The sequence below is a fragment of the Halichoeres trimaculatus genome, unplaced genomic scaffold (assembly GCF_033239565.1).
Source record: "Halichoeres trimaculatus isolate MK-OKI-2021-1 unplaced genomic scaffold, fHalTri1.1 fHalTri1_scaffold_7, whole genome shotgun sequence".
NCBI classification, from domain to species: Eukaryota; Metazoa; Chordata; class Actinopteri; order Labriformes; family Labridae; genus Halichoeres; species Halichoeres trimaculatus.
In genome coordinates, this window is record NW_027437185.1 from 17,756,373 (window position 1) to 17,772,392 (window position 16,020).

The 16,020-nt window shown below is 40.0% G+C and overlaps 3 protein-coding genes across 3 annotated transcripts; 1 reads left to right on the plus strand and 2 right to left on the minus strand.

The window, feature by feature from the left end:
* Positions 1-2,236: 2,236 nt before the first annotated feature.
* LOC141793109 (threonylcarbamoyl-AMP synthase) lies at positions 2,237-3,710 on the minus strand. The gene is made up of 6 exons (XM_074673490.1): positions 3,607-3,710; positions 3,295-3,486; positions 3,038-3,200; positions 2,751-2,916; positions 2,477-2,571; positions 2,237-2,387 (listed from the first exon to the last, which is right to left on the minus strand). The coding sequence occupies exons 1-6, from the start codon at positions 3,625-3,627 to the stop codon at positions 2,302-2,304; spliced, it is 723 nt and encodes a 240-aa protein (XP_074529591.1). The 5' UTR covers positions 3,628-3,710; the 3' UTR covers positions 2,237-2,301.
* Positions 3,711-7,663: 3,953 nt separating this feature from the next.
* Positions 7,664-10,713, plus strand: irg1l (immunoresponsive gene 1, like). The gene is made up of 5 exons (XM_074673647.1): positions 7,664-7,769; positions 7,886-8,073; positions 8,458-8,550; positions 8,986-9,191; positions 9,786-10,713. The coding sequence occupies exons 1-5, from the start codon at positions 7,664-7,666 to the stop codon at positions 10,711-10,713; spliced, it is 1,521 nt and encodes a 506-aa protein (XP_074529748.1).
* Positions 10,714-13,881: 3,168 nt separating this feature from the next.
* glod5 (glyoxalase domain containing 5) lies at positions 13,882-15,902 on the minus strand. Its single transcript, XM_074674395.1, has 4 exons — positions 15,561-15,902; positions 15,034-15,189; positions 14,486-14,641; positions 13,882-14,360 (listed from the first exon to the last, which is right to left on the minus strand). Exons 1-4 carry the CDS (start codon positions 15,615-15,617, stop codon positions 14,217-14,219), a joined length of 513 nt encoding a protein of 170 aa, XP_074530496.1. The 5' UTR covers positions 15,618-15,902; the 3' UTR covers positions 13,882-14,216.
* Positions 15,903-16,020: the final 118 nt, after the last annotated feature.

A 16,020-nucleotide genomic window follows, 5' to 3' on the forward strand; every position in this document is an offset into this window, starting at 1 on the left:
AAGTCGGGGAAATCCCAGCGATACCTTTTCAAAAGCCTAACCTTCCAGTGACTGTTGTTCTGATAACACTTTAAAGAGGAAAAGGTCATGGATATTTCTGTACAAGTGGTTTTAATTGCAGCCTCAGGGGAAAAATATTTCCTTTGGGAGTGAGTTCAAGATAGTAAAAGTCCTTGTTTTCCTTCTGAGATAAAGATCTGATAAAGGAAACAAAAAATAGGTGAGCTGTTGTCCAGTTATCTTTGCTCTATATTTGAGGAAGCTAATATTCCTCTTGTCTTCCTCGTGTGATGGTGGTAAAGAGAAAATCTTGGTCAGCGTTAGTCATAAACCACCCACCAAGTTTGCGCACTTCAGGAAACGAAAGATGCAGCCTATGTCATCAAACCTTCATCATCACAACAATTCAGAGCCCCACCTTTTCCAGTAACGCTGGAAAATAAAACTCTTCACAAAAAACTGCTATCTATAGCGTTCCTGCCTTAACACCAACACACAGCTTATGATCTCATCACCTGAAAAAATGGCTTCACACCTCTTTTTAAGAGACATTTAAAGAGGCTGAGACATAAAACCTCATTACAGTGCAACACAAAAAGTGTGACAGCTGACATTGGAGTTAATTTGATTAAATTTCTTGTAAATTACTTATATGTGTCTGCACAAACACTCTACTTGAGGCTTTGGTTTGCAATGAATTTCTATTGGTTGGTCCTCCACTTTACTTTGGGACCAAACACTCGAAAAACTAATGACACTCATATAAGCTACAAAGAGAGTATCAGCAAAGGTTAGCATTCCAACACAAGTTAAACCAAGAAAAGAGACTTGGTGAACAAAGTTTCTGCCTGTCATCAAAATGTATGTAATGCATGGTAAAAATGATAATACAACCTTTATTCATATGACACTCTTTAAACAAAGGTACAAAGTGTTTTCACAAAATGTAAAAATGAACGAAAAGAGACTAATTGATACATAGTCTACAGCACATTGTAGAAGTCATTACCAAGGGGCTCAAATTCCTTTTTCACTCTGCTGTGTGAATGTTCACGTTCAACAGAAACATGAAAACGTAAAACCCTCCATTGTGGAAGTAGTTAAAGCAGACTAGGTTTGTCTAATGTTCTGACTTTAATGGCGATCAGAACACATTTTGTGACCAATTTATGCAGAACCTGGGAAACTCTAAGGGTTCACATACTTTTTTTGGAACTGTACTAAAAAAACACAGAAGTAAAAAAAAAAAAAAAAAAAAAAAAAAAAAAGGACCAAGTATTTGTTGGTCTGATGCCCCTGATGTAGGTTTCACATCAGCACGTGTGGCAACTAAGGAAAATGCTGTATCCTTCCTAATTTCATGGCCGCCCAGTTCAGAGTAATTAAAAATTTACATTTACAATTTACAATTACATTTACAATTAAAACTTTTCCTTTTCAGCTTTCAAACAAAAGATCAAAGATGTCTGTGTTCTAACCTCTTTTCTCAAACTGCTAACCTTCAAATCTGTGTTTATCTTTCAGGAACTTTCTTCAAATAGCTCGAAGAACTGTTCCCAGTTCCCTGATACCAGTAAATGGTTGGATCAAGTGTCAAGTCCTGAAAGTCTAGAAAGTCTATTCAGACTGACACTGGGCTTTCTTTTTCATTTTCTGTCTGCAAAGAGTAAGTCTGCCTCTTCAGTACCAGGCTTTTAGTTGTTTCGTGGATGATTTTTAAACTGTACAACCAAAGATTTTAAAACAGCAATTTTGATTTGAAGTACATTTGGAGTGGCCTAATCTGCAAACCACTTTTAGCACAGATTTGCACGGCCTCATCTGGGCAATGTATTCCTCCTGCTTTTTTCTTTATCATCACAATGTGGGTTGGGTGTTGGCTGTATTGGTCTCAGCATTAGTATCCATACATTGCTTGAAAGGACTCAACTGGAACATGAAATATGTCAAAATGTTTTTATTTCAAGATTTTTTTCAGAACAATGATGTACAGTGCGTTACATGCAGAGCTAAGGGTGATTGTACTATATCATTTAAAAACATAAATACACCTCAGAAAAAATATCTATCATTGACAGAGATTTCATAAACACATTTAAATATATTTTAATATATACAAACTTAAACATCAACTTCCTTCCTAATGCAATAACATTTAGTCCTCTGTAACATTTCCCAATACACTGAGAAACACATTTACATGAAGCAGCACTCTAACTTTCTCCCATTTCTTCTCATGTGGTTTATGAAGCAACCCTTGATTTAATTCATAAAAACCCAGGAGTTGAAGAGCTGATCTTTTTACAACATGTTGCTCTTCACTCTGTCAAAGATCTGGTGGACTTTCACTGCGGGGACACAGCCTTCTCTTAAAATGGTGATGGTCCCTGTGCAAAGAAAAAAGTATGCTTTAGTAAAAAGTTACCTTGTAAACACAGATAACAGGGACTTCAGTTGGAGTATCGTTGCTTTTTACCTTCATCAATCCTCAGGCAGTTGACCACAGTGGAAGCAATGACTTCATTTGATTCTCCGTCGCACAGAACTCCTTGGAGCTTGTGTCCCAGTCGGCTGTGGAGAAAGTAGAAGGAAATGGTTACTTACTGTTCAATCTGTTTTCAAAGGATGATTGATGAGCACATCATTCTGCATTTGTAAAAACAGTTAATGCATCTCTTCAAACGGGAGCATTGAGCTGTCCCCGGTTGGTCAGTTACATAACAGGACACAGGCGATGAAGAGATACTAACTTGATGACCATGCTGTGGTGAGTGCTGTCTGACTCTCCACTGGGATTGGCTGAGGTAATAGCGAGGGGTCCTGTGATGTCACACAGGTGTCCAGTTACCGTGTGGTCAGGGACGCGGATCATGATGCTGTCCCTGGTGCCAACGCGGTCATAAGCTGGTCCCACTCCTACATGAGAGAAATCAGAGGGTGAGGTGAACACAGATTTTTGATGTATTGTGTATAGAAATGTGTTTGATATAAAATGGCGTTCAATCCAGAAATTTTTAACTTGCAATAAAATATTTACCCAGTCTGTAGAGCCAGTCTCCTTTGCTAACAATGCAGCTGATGCCTCCTGGATACACATTCCTCATAAACTCCCACAGAAGAGGACTGAAAGGAGGCTTGGCTGCCACCAGCTGCTCCACATTAGAGATGCAGATACAGATGGGCTTCTCTGCTGGTCTGTCCTGGAAGAATTCACAGATAACATATTAATGAGTTTCATGCTGCAGAGATTCAATATTAAAATAAGATGTAATGATCTATCTTTCAGATGCTCACTTTAATGTTGTAGATCTTCTCGATTGCTTGGGGATTCTTGCAGGAGGCAGCCAGAGCATACACAGTGTCTGTGGGAATACCACACACTCCTCCCTGCTCCAGAAGGCCAGCAATCTTCAGGAGACCACTGGTGAGTCCAGAATTGGCCACAGGACAGGGCAGTTCAGGTTCAGAATCCTGCTTCTTACCCACCTGAGAAAGATCATATTTTCATTTATTAGACATAATATCAAAACATAAACTTTCAGGATTTTCATACAGAACTGTAAAAGGAGTAAAAAAAAAAAAAGTTCCTCCACAAAAATCAGTTACCTTAATTAAAGGAGGGCCCATGGGCAGCAGCGTCTGACAGAAGATGCAATTTACCAGAGAAGCCAGAGCGCCGTATACACAAATGATCGAAAACAGTGCAAGCATGGCCACTGTGGAGAGAATGTTTGCATGTTTCAGTTAGTGACTGGAGTCATAATTCAAGACATTTTCAGATATTAAAAAGCTTCTACTCACTCTCTAGTTCATATGGCAGTCGCTGCAGAGTGGAAAGCAAGAAACAGACCAGAACAACCTCCATGATGGTGGTCAGAAACAGTGAAACCAGGTCCCAGTAGGCAGCTAAGTAAAAACAATTGTAAAAAAAAATCAAGTTCAGAACAGAGTTACTGATTTATTCTTATTGTAATACTTATCTTTATTTGGTCTTACCAATCAGCATTAGGAAAGCGTTAATGACCAGCAGAGCGATGGCTCCTGCTGTAAAAGCGTTAGCTGCTTCTTGAGAAATCTGGAGGAGGTCACCTGGAGAAGAACAACTCATGGTCAGGTTTTACTTCTAAATAATAAATAAACTCTATTTTTGTCATGTATTTGTAAAACATACCTGCAAATCTGAACCAGGTCCAGGTTGCCCATACTGCCACATAAATGGATGAGATGACTGACCCAAAGCGGCGCCCACCATTGACCTGCAGCCGGCTGACGTATACCTGGATGATGGCTCCAGAGATGAGCACCCAGGGAACGGTCAGATGAAGATAAGTGAGATTCGTGCTTGAAGGTTTTGCATGAAGAGCTGAAAGTGCTGCAACCCCATTCAGAATGTAGAACAGGGCATCTGTGACCTGGTCAGTCTGGGGAAGGTCCCCCATCTTGGTCATGCAGCACTGAAAAGCCTTCTTAAACCGGTCTGTAGAGACAGGCTGTACCCCCACAGGGATCAGAGACTTCTCTGCTATGGTGTTGATAAGGCGTGTGAAGGTGCCGTACAGGGACGCTGCAGTGAACAGGGAGCATGTTACACCAAAGAAGATGTAGTACCCCTGAGGAGGGATCTGAGGGATTGTTGAGACTGTGACCAGGACAAACAGCACATTGTGGATCAGTTCAAGAACATCTGTGTTCAGACTTCCCACACAAAGTACCAAACCTGCCATCACAAAGAACCAATTCCCCACCATCGTGCCCCTCCCTGAAAACACTTCACTGTTATCTAAATCTAGAGCAGATACCACAAACTCATCCCAAGCTTTGACCAGCCAGTATGTTGCATGGAGGCCAAACTTGGTGGTGTGGTAGCAGTCTTGGCGCAGAAAGGCATAGTAGCTAGAGAACAGCTGAGCAACTGTGACGATGGAGACCCACGCAGCCCCTAAGCCAAAGGACTTCATGTACCCAAAGCTGTAGAAAGCAAAGATGAAGGGGGCAACGGTGTCACAGAAGAAACCCAAGGCTATGGGCTCAGCATATTTTGTGTTTTTCTTCTTCTCTTGGCCAATGCTCTTGGCACTTGCTGAGTTGGTGGTGCCCAGCAGGAGAACATTAAAAAGGGGGGTGCCAAAACCTTTAAGGACCAGGCGCTGAGTCAGGCCTTTGAGAAGCAGAGCAGCTGAACCATAGATGGCAAAAATCAAAATGAGCAACTCTAAAACTCCTGAGACTACAAGAGCCCAGGAGCTTGATACCAGACTAACTGCCTCAAACACTAAAGTGAGTGTGATGGCCCCAAAAACAAAAGGCATGATGTAGTTGACTGTGGCAGAGCAGAAGGCGAGGAGGAAAGACAGGAGGATGTACGGGACGAGACCAGCGATGGCTGACTCTTCAATAGACTGATTTAAATGACTAACAGAGATCTCTGGGGTTGCATTCATGGAAATGTTGCTCACTGTGAAAGCTGACATTGACAAATTGTTCACCATTACAGACGCTGTCATATTGGTTGCAGTGTAAGCACCAAAGAAGATTCTGGTGGCACCATAACTGCCCCAGAGAGCAGCGTAGCCAATGAAGGCAGTGCCACTCAGGTGGTCGTATTTTCTAAAGGAGAGTAGTCCAGCCACCAGCTGGCAAACACCACCAATCAGGATGAGATGAACACCTATAAAACACACACAAAATGAAACTGAAATTACTGAGACAGGTAAGATTTTATCAACCTTTATTAATTTTGATAGGTAGGAGCCTCACCTGCAAGTATGTTCTCCACTCCTGCTGGCGCAATGCCAGTGTGCGCTCTGTTAAAGTTCTGCAAAAGTACCAGGAATGCACTGATCCCATTGGATAACATGCCCAACACTCCTGGTTCTCCATAGAAACTGGCTGGAAAACCATCTGATGCTGCCATTGTGTCTTTGTTGTCAAACTGCAGTTTTGTAAAAACAATAAAACAAATGACTCGTAAAATTATCCATGAACTTTGAAACCTCTTTATTGTCTATTTATGAAGTTTAATATACAGTACTCAATGCAGAAATCACTCATATGATACACTGGAAATACACTCCTTATCTTGGCTGAAGTGTTGTTACAGGTAATGTGTCAGATGGACTTTGTTTTTAAAGACTCAGAGCCAGCTCTTTGTGATTGGAGAAATGGCTCTTAAAAATGCAGCAAAATGAACATTTTTTCAAAATTTTTTTTTACAAAGAAGTAATAAATTAATAAATCATAATAAAAGGCTGAAGTTCTGAAGCCTTTAAAAACAGTTAACATTCCTCCCTCTCTCAGGCTATTTTCTGTCTCATTTCCCTGAACACTTACAGAAAGCTGAGACTATATAACCCTGCCCAATCATTAGTGGGCTGACCCACTCTCGTGGTGTTACAGTTCAGGAAAGACAGAGGTGAGGCTGTATATTATGTTGCTGCTGTAATTACTGGAATAAGTAAGCACATTTATTAATCATTATAACCTAAAAACAAAAATTTAATGATTTTAATATGTAACATTGATAACGTTGATGTATTTGTGAAGTTCAGATTTGTACTGATGTCAGAAATAGAGTTTTTAAAAAGTATTTTTCCTTTGTTTTCCACAGAGCATCTGAATGTGTTAAGATTTCTTTTTATCATTATCATTTAATTCTGTAACATTTTAAATTTGCATGTCATGTACTGTAAGTGCTAACTAGTATTAAAAGAATGATCATGAAGCCTTACCTGATGAAGATGCTCAGAGTTGTGATCTGATGTGTTGTTCTGAAGCAGGGATGAAAGTTTGACATAAATAAGGCTCAGCTGTATGCTGTAGGAGGAGCTGAGGATAAAAATCCCCCAACCTCATCCTTTTCCCCGTAACCTAGGTGGTGACATCATAGCTCCTCACCTTAAACAATACAGTACCACACCTTCCTCCTCCTCCTCCACCTCCTCCTTCTCCTCTGATGATGATGATGTTGACTCCAGTTATGGAAATTCCTACTTATCTGGTGCATTTTTTTGTTGTTAAGAATAACCTTGTGTTTCCCTGTTCCTCCCAGGTCAGTTTCATCAGACACGTTGAATCCTGGACTATATAAGGCAGAGACTCTTATACGAAGAGTATCAGCATCCATCGGAAGCCTTTGCCTGCAAGTTGACTGCATCAAGAAGAGAGAAAAAAAGAAAGAGAAAGCTGAAGCCATGATCTCCACTCTACAGGTAATGATTTGAGACTTTCTACTTTTTTATGTCACATTAATACTTTTTTTATATGTCATGAAAGAAAAAACTTGTCGACATTTCTGTAGACTCTGAAAAGTAAACATATCCCCAGTCAGGGGTTTGATTAAATGTAATGATTGAATATACATATTTTTATTTAATCTTTTTTTTTTTTTTTTGGTATTTTTGATGGGTCCAAGGCAGAAGATAATTTTTAAATCTCTTCACGCTCTCAGTAAATGTGAAGCAGATTATACACACTGTACCACACCTGTTTACAGCACCACCTCAGCAGCATAATAGCTCTTTGAAGGAGGCACAGAGGCTGAGGGAAATTAGTTATTGGCTTAATGAGATCTGAGTCCAAAAAAGATAAGTCCTAAAATCTCAGTGTTCCTGTAAAAGGTCAGAAATGATTGACAAAACAATATACGTCACACAGTAGTTTTAAAATGTTAGACAAAATAGCTAAAAAATGCCATTTTGTACATTTTGTCCTGCAGAAAACCATGAGACCAGTGCTGGCTGTCAGAGGGCTGCACAAGTCTGCAGTGGAAGGTAAAAATCACTGTTAAAAAAAAAACTGACTTACCCTGGACAAACAAAGGAAGCATATTGTCCTCTGATGAAGAGATCTCTTTTATTGACTCCTTAGCTTTTCTTTCATTCTGCAGTCTTGAAGCAGCCAGCCCCAGAGGACACCGTCACAGCCAGCTTTGGGAAGTTCATCAGTGAAGTGAGGCCCCAGCACCTGTCCTCTCTGGTGCTGCACCGCAGCAAAAGAATGGTGTTGGACAGCATTGGAGTTGGTCTGATTGGCAGCACAACAGACGTGTTTGAGCTGGCCCTGCAGCACTGCCAGGTGAGGCACAGGAAAAAAATGTCCTGAAGGTCTCAGCTCATAAGAGGCGATTAGACTGATGAGAGAAAATGCTTGACCTTACACCTAAGTTAACAATTATGTGAAGAGAGAAGAGAAGAGATGAGTGAAAAAGTTTGGTTATTTTTGAACCTATTTTTGTCATAGAGCCGAGCTCGAGGACAGGTAAAGGTCTGATGACCTTTTACTCTGAATTTCGGTCTTTGGCACATGAAAAAGAAATTATGGAGCTTTCAACCAGAGAATGATATGCCAACGATTTCTAATTTAAAGCTCGTGTGACGCTAACAACACGACATTTGACTGTAATGCTAATGTCCTGAGACAAAGCCCAGCATTTACCTGTCTCCATCTTCCCTCCCTCAGTACATGTACGCTCCTGATGACATCAGCTCCGTGTACGGACGCAGAGGCACGAGACTCTCACCAACACTAGCAGCTTTTGTCAACGGAGTGGCGGTAAGTTTGTTTTGGTGGAATTAATGGGTCACACTTTTCCTCAGTACACTTACACCCAGTACTGCAGCTATTTTATACCCAGCCATGCCCTGTCTTGTTTGCAAACCACATAGCAGACAATAGTTAAAATAGAAAAATGGCACAAGCCTAATACAAAATTTTCCAGCAAACATTTGGTGTGTTATTTTGTTACATGCATTTCAGCCTGTTATGGAAAAAATGGTATTTTCCAGGTCACAGAGAATGAAGACAGATATAGAAAGCTAATAAACTCCAGTTAGCTAAGAGCCTTTTGCTTCTGTGATCATGTAGCACAACTAACATGGAAATCTGCAAATAATCATCTCCTTAAGTTACATATTTAAAAAGAATTATGTGTTCTATGATGCTCCAGTATTTTAAAATTAAAATGTGTTTTCATTTTTCATGCTGCAGACTCACTCCATGGACTTCGATGATACATGGCACCCTGCCACTCATCCCTCAGGAGCTGTCCTCCCTGCTGTGCTAGCACTTAGCGACATGATGCCGACTAACAGAAAACTCAGTGGCCTTGACTTCCTGCTGGCTTTCAACGTGGGCATTGAGATCCAGGGCCGGCTGATGAGGTTCTCTAATGAGGCCCGCAACATCCCCAAGAGGTGAGCACACATACTGTCATTTATTGGCCTATAGAGCCACTGCAGTAGGTTTTCTACACTTAAGTGGGTCTTCCTTGGTGATCATTTGACAGATATGAAGTCTGCTCCTTGTTGAATTTTAATTAATATAATCTACATAAAAAACAAGTATCCACATGGTTCTTTACAGATCCAAACTGAACTCTGCTGAACTCAGCAGTGTGGTTTACAAGGAGGCCACTGCAGTGTAATGTGCAGCCTCTTAGTGGTGTCAATGAGCTGTGAAAGCCGTGTTATTATGTTCATCTCAGGGACAGCAGGGTCTCTGTGGGTAGTGTTAGCACAATTAGCCATGTGGTGGAGAATATCACACAGGTCTCCATTTGGCATGTGTTTACACCAAGTCAAATGACCCACCACATTGTTTGTCTTTTTACACTGACATGTCTGAACCCCTGTTTAAATAAGCCGTCTCATAAACTGTGGCTGAATAAAGAAGTATCTGTGAAGAGACAAAATGAATCATAGGAAACATATTTAGACACAAGAGAGTAAACAGTTCCAAAACGCCTGACCAAAGTCCCTCTGTCTGTGTCTGTTTCTCCTCGTCACCAGGTTTCACCCTCCTACGGTTGTAGGGACCATGGGGAGTGCAGCCGCCTGCGCTCGCCTCCTGTCTTTGGATCCCTCCCAGTGCAGTCATGCCTTGGCTATAGCTGCATCTCTGTCAGGAGCTCCAATGGCTAATGCTGCCACTCAGTCTAAACCCCTGCATATAGGTAATGCTTCACGTTTGGGGCTGGAGGCTGCTCTCCTGGCCTCCCGAGGCCTTGAGGCCAGTTCTTTAGTCTTGGATGCTGTTCCTGGTGTGGCTGGCTTCAGTGCCTTTTATGAAGATTATGTGCCACAGCCTCTAGAGTCACCAAATAATGACAGCCATGTGTTCCTATTAGAGGAGCAGGACATGGGCTTCAAGCGCTTCCCCGCCCATCTGGGGATGCACTGGGTGGCAGATGCTGCAGCCTCAGTTCATAAGCTTCTTGTGGGGCTCGGTCCTGGCACTGTCTCCCCGGCAGAAGTCCAAGACATTCTGCTCAGAGTCCCCAAATCAAAGTACATTAACAGGCCTTTCCCTGACTCAGAGCACGAGGCACGCCACTCCTTCCAGTTCAACGCCTGCAGCGCCCTCCTGGATGGAGAGGTGACCGTTGAGTCCTTCACACCCGCTGCCATGAATCGCTCTGACCTGCACGCCCTGCTGAGCCGTGTACATGTGGAGCATCCTCAAGACAACCCAGCGAACTTCAACCTCATGTATGGTGAAGTCCAGGTGACTCTTGTTGGCGGAGACATCCTGAAGGGACGCTGCGACACCTTCTATGGCCACTGGCGCAACCCTCTGACCGATGAGAGCTTGAGGAAGAAGTTCAGGAACAACGCAGGGGTGGTGCTTCCCTCAGAGAAGGTGGAGGGGCTGGTGGATGTGGTGGAGGAGCTGGACAGACTTAAAGACTGCAGGGTCCTTCTGTCAAAGCTGCAATGAACATTCACAGACACACGAAACAGCAGAACTACATCATTCTATGTCACATGAACACATAAGCAGTCCAGCTAATGTGTTTTCCTCTTAAATGTAAAGGAGATGTGAACATAAAGATATTTGACTATTGCACTTAGCTAAGGGGTTACATTTAAAGCTGCTATCGGCCACTTCACTGAAAGAAATGTCTTTTATTGCTATGCCTTTTACTGATACTGACCAAAAATAATGAGCTAATTCAGAATCTGTTCAAATCTGCATTGTGCTAAATTGTTGTTTGCTATTCTTTTTAAGTGTTAATGTTAAATTCAATGAATTGTAAAATGATGTGTGGTAATATTGCAAAGGTAAAATGAAGGAGGGTTTGTAAATACTTAAATACTTACTGTTTGCACAATTATGTACTTGACACTATTTTTGGGGTCTTAATATATTAAAGGATTCTTGTTTGACATGTTATTATACAGATGTAGCATATATGTCCCTTTGTTTGAATAAAACTGCTTAAAACCACTAAAATCTCTTTCTTTTGGTACCCTAAACACACCTGAAAGAATAAAGAAAGATTAAGTGTGGAGTAAAAACATAATCAGCAGTAGAACAAAAGGTTTTGTGGAGTGATGTATAAAGCCGCTAAGTACAGCATAGTGTTTCATTAGGAGGGTCAATCACTGCCAGGAAAAGGACTCAAAACTTAGTGAATGTTTGCAGGGCCTCAAAAAACAAGCACTGAAAAGTCCTTCGGTTAAAACAAGAAGAAACTTTACAGAAATAGAAAAGTTATTCAGTAACTGAGACATTTATGCCAGGGAGATACTTTTTCAGACAAGTGTGGACATTTTGAGTACAGGAAACGAGAGTGGGAAGTATTGGATGTGAAGCACTGATGGGAAAGAGCGTCTAGTCTGAGGTTCTTAAGTTAATGTTTGACGAGTGCACAGAAGGAAAAGGCAGCTGTCTGGGAAGCATGGGGTGGTGGCCTGCTTACACAGAAACCAAGAAGTACCATTAAGTTTGAAGCAGGGCTGTTTTTACACAAGAAAAAAAAACCCGCTAATGATTAATAAAGAGTGGTATTGAATGTAAGAAAATAGAGACACTATCCTTTTTGACCTGTTTTTCAAAAAGTTAATTTTGACAAAGTTTTTCTTATTATTCAGTGGATTGGTCAATGAGCCCAGCAGTGGAAATTTCATTTTTAAAGGCATCCAAATAACAACAACAATGATAATAATAATAATAATAATAATAATAATAATAATAATAATAATAATAATAATAATAATAATAATAATAATGATAATGATAATGATAATGATAATAATAATATAGTAAATACATAAATTAATAAAAACCCTGACGTCACAATGTCTGGTCACAGTAAACAAATGCTGTGTTGCTAATACCAGATGATCATAAAATGGAGAAAATTAGAACTAAATTGGCAGTTTGAGTTGTTCTATATCGCAATAAAAGAGCATCTGATTGTTTGGAGTTTCTCTGTAAATTAAAAAAAAAAAAGCCTAATAAAGATGTTTTATCATTACATGGAGGTCTGGATAAATGAGACAATTTCTTTTTTGAGGTCAAGGAAGAGGAAGAGTTGTTTTTTGGCAAGTGGCAATAAATGAAGAATTCTCCTAATGATAGTTTTATCTAAATGACCCAGTGAGACAGAAATACAACAAGGAAATTAAGTGATGAGTCAATAAGATTTCAGAGAAGATGAAGCGTTGTCTTTTAATGGCAGTTTTCCTTTAAATAGTTCCTCTTATGTGGTGTTTCTTGAAAGGAAATATCCCTGTGCTAAATATAGCAAAAAGACAACAACTACAAAAAACTCCCCAGGATGTAAAAGTTTATTATAACTAGAAGACTTTTTTGTTAGGAAAAACACTAACAACAATAAGGTCAAGTAAGAGGAGTGAAGATTTCTTTTCTCTTTGCACCTACAGCAAACAGGGTAGCACAATAGCCGAGGAACTTAATACTTCTACAGGCGACTCTCTGACTATACAGTTGACGCTGATGGATTTTCCAGTTCCAAAATGGTTTATCTACAGTTTCCAAGCACTTTGATCAAGGCTGCCAGTAAGCTCAGGTGTTGTGACTATAGGAACACGTGACAAAGGTGCACCTGAGCTTTGATGATGAGCAGATGGGGGTTTAGAAAAGGACAGTGGAAGACATCTCAGTTCTGGATTAACTTTGTTTCTTTTGGGCCGGGAGTTTTACCCATTAGAAAAGTTACATTTTTGGTAAAGTACTTTTGATCCCATGTATGGGCAATATAGGCAACAGTGCTTACTGATTTGTAGTTTACTATGTTTCTACCTTTTTATGTTCAACATAATGTGCCCTGGCAGTCATAGAAAACATTCAGTAATTCAGAAAGAAAGGATATACGGGCCATTTTTTGCACATCTGACTTAGACATGTTTAACCACTGTGTTCAGCTTTTATGGTTGTTGGTTAAAGGTGTCATACATCTGACTTAGACTGATTAGACTGCTTTGACAAGCTTTTGAATATGAAGCACACAGTCTAATCACTAGACTACAGCTGTGCCCTTTAAACTATCTTTTTTTCTGCTCTGTAATGATGCTTTAAATGTGTTGTGTGAAACACTTAAAATGGTCCTATTGCTGAAATATACTACTGTAAACTTTCCTTGCATCAACTGATCAAACATTTTCTTTTGATTCAATCAACATTGTCAGAAGAGAAAAAAACAGCATTTCTTTTATTTTTTGATGTAATTTCAAAAAGTCTTATATATTTATTTTTCCCCTTATGTTTGAAATAAGTAAAAATGTCAAAATATCATAAGCATACTTCATTAAGTGGATCATAAGTGTACAATTAGGTATTTTTTGTATGAAGTCTCACCAGACCACTTTAACATAGTAATCTAAATGTATTCAGACTACAAAAAAGTCATTGTAATGAAAATTGTAAAACATTTTTTTCCAGCATGGTAACTCTGAGGTTAAGACTCTTACAGAGGTAATATACTGGAGCTGTAAAGACTGTTAAAATAGAGCAATAGCACACAGCAATACAACCCCAAATGTTATTTGGAGTGTGTTTAAAATAACACAAAACACAGGGCAATGGTTGGTGAAATAACCTTTGGTTTTAATTAAAAAAAAAAAAAGTTTTTCAGTACCATTTTGTTTTGTGAAGGAGAAACTCTTACAATTGCATACTCGGCGAACAACATCTTTGGCTGAATATATTTTTCATTTTTCCATCTTAAACTTTGTGCTAAAAAAGTCTGATTTACACATTATTAAAAAAGAAATTACTGATTAGCAAATCTGCACAAGAACAATTTCTGTGTCCAGCAGACTGATGTAATCAGTCCCAGGCTGAAAATAGTACATCTGTGGTTACAGTACATTTACCTTACACATGTTTTTAAAGTGTAATCATGGAGAGCAGGACAGGCAAAAAAGGAGTGTTCAAGGGAACTCATATGAATTCCCATTGAGGCCAAAGATGTCTCAAGAAGATCCTTCAGATGAAGATTGTTTATAGTTTGACACTTCAACAAGATTGTAGTCCGGGTCTCTAAAGTAAAGGGAGGTGATAGTCCCCACAGCACCAGTCCTTTCCACTGGACCCTCCTCTATCTGGACTCCACAGACCTGCAAAAAAAAAGACCAGAAAAAAATGCACTCAGCATTTTGGTAGCAACAAAATGTGGCAAACAAAGCCAACCTTCTTAAGGTGAACAAGAAGGATGACAACAGGTGTAGAAAGGTTAAGAGACCTTTAGATGTGCAGCTACTGTAGCCAGGGGTGTTTTTGTAATAAGGCACAGGTCTGCAGACCCTGAAGTTGGACACTTGGCTTTGGGTTCAAACTCCTGACCCAGCTGATGTAAGTTAAACTTCTGCTGTCCAAAACCCAGAGCCTTTCGGTTTCCCTGCAAAACGCAGACAGAACATATGGTTGTTAGGAGCCCAAGGTCTCTGGTACATGACTTATTTGTTGAGTAAGGTTGCATTGATTTAATGAAAGTCTGCCATCTAGTGGCTGGTTTTTAACTAAACTACTAAAAGTAATGGAGTACACAACTTCACCTGAGCCCTTTGTGCACAACTTTTGTTAACTGTTAATGGTTTCAAAGTTCAAGGTTCAAGATCCTTTGTTGTTATTACAAGTAATCTTATGAAATGAAATTTGTCTCCCTGACCAGTTCAAACATTAATAAAGTTATTCAAGTAAACACAAAAGTGTAACCACTTATTGTTAGCCCTTGGGTCACACTTTTTTTGATAACAACAATAACTATGATAATGAAATAACCAAATTTACCTTGAAAGTGATGACCTCCATGCCCAGTACTGAGGTGTAAAAGTTGACAGTGTCTTGCACACTTTTCACTGTCAGAACCAAATGGTCCAGATGGCTCACTTCAACCGGACAGCTACTTTTAAACCTGTCAGCAACCACTATTTGGGTGGAAACAGTCTACAAATAATGAAAAAAAGAAAATTATAAGTGGGTCTCCCTGCAGACATTAACATTAGACATTGATATTGAATCCTGAACCAACAGCGCCACTCTGTGGTGAAAGCAGGTGCTACATTTGAATTGTTGAAAACTAAAACTGTCTCGAAAACGTACATTTGGTAAAAACTGATGGCCCACCTTCGGTTTAACCTACACTTCTTGCTCTGTGTATGTGTTTATGTAAATTTAATCAACAGAGGTAGATAGTGTTTCAGTCCAAGCACGTTTTCTCCCGAGATAAGCATAAACTACTTCACGGAACAAATACAGTTTGAGTGTTTCGACGACGTAAGTTATGATACGACATGAGGACATTCACACGAATTTACCTTGAAACAGCTTCTATTAATGTGCCACACACGATTCCCGACGGACCGAAGCGCCATCCTTGCCGCAGTCTGTCACCGACACTTCCTTGTTTGTCCACCTCCGTGGCTTGTAAATGAAACCCGCTGTAACACACGACCATAGACGGGGCACGGAGGCAAGAAGTCCTAACACAATAGGCCTACTATAAACTAACCGTCCTTCGTGGTCCTTGAACGGTAGCATTTGGTCAGTTTTTATGAATTCTTATACTACTCATTAAAAGTGGCTCAACAAAAAACACATGTTAATGTCAAATGTTTTTGAGGAAAATGTAATAATTGGGAGTTTTCTTTTTTACCAGCAGGGGTGCTAGTCCTAGAACTTGTGCAAGAGCCGAGATGGAGTGATCAATAACGCAGACACCACTGATTTTAAGGGAAACAATATTTGCATTACCACCATCAGTGTGGTCATCGTACA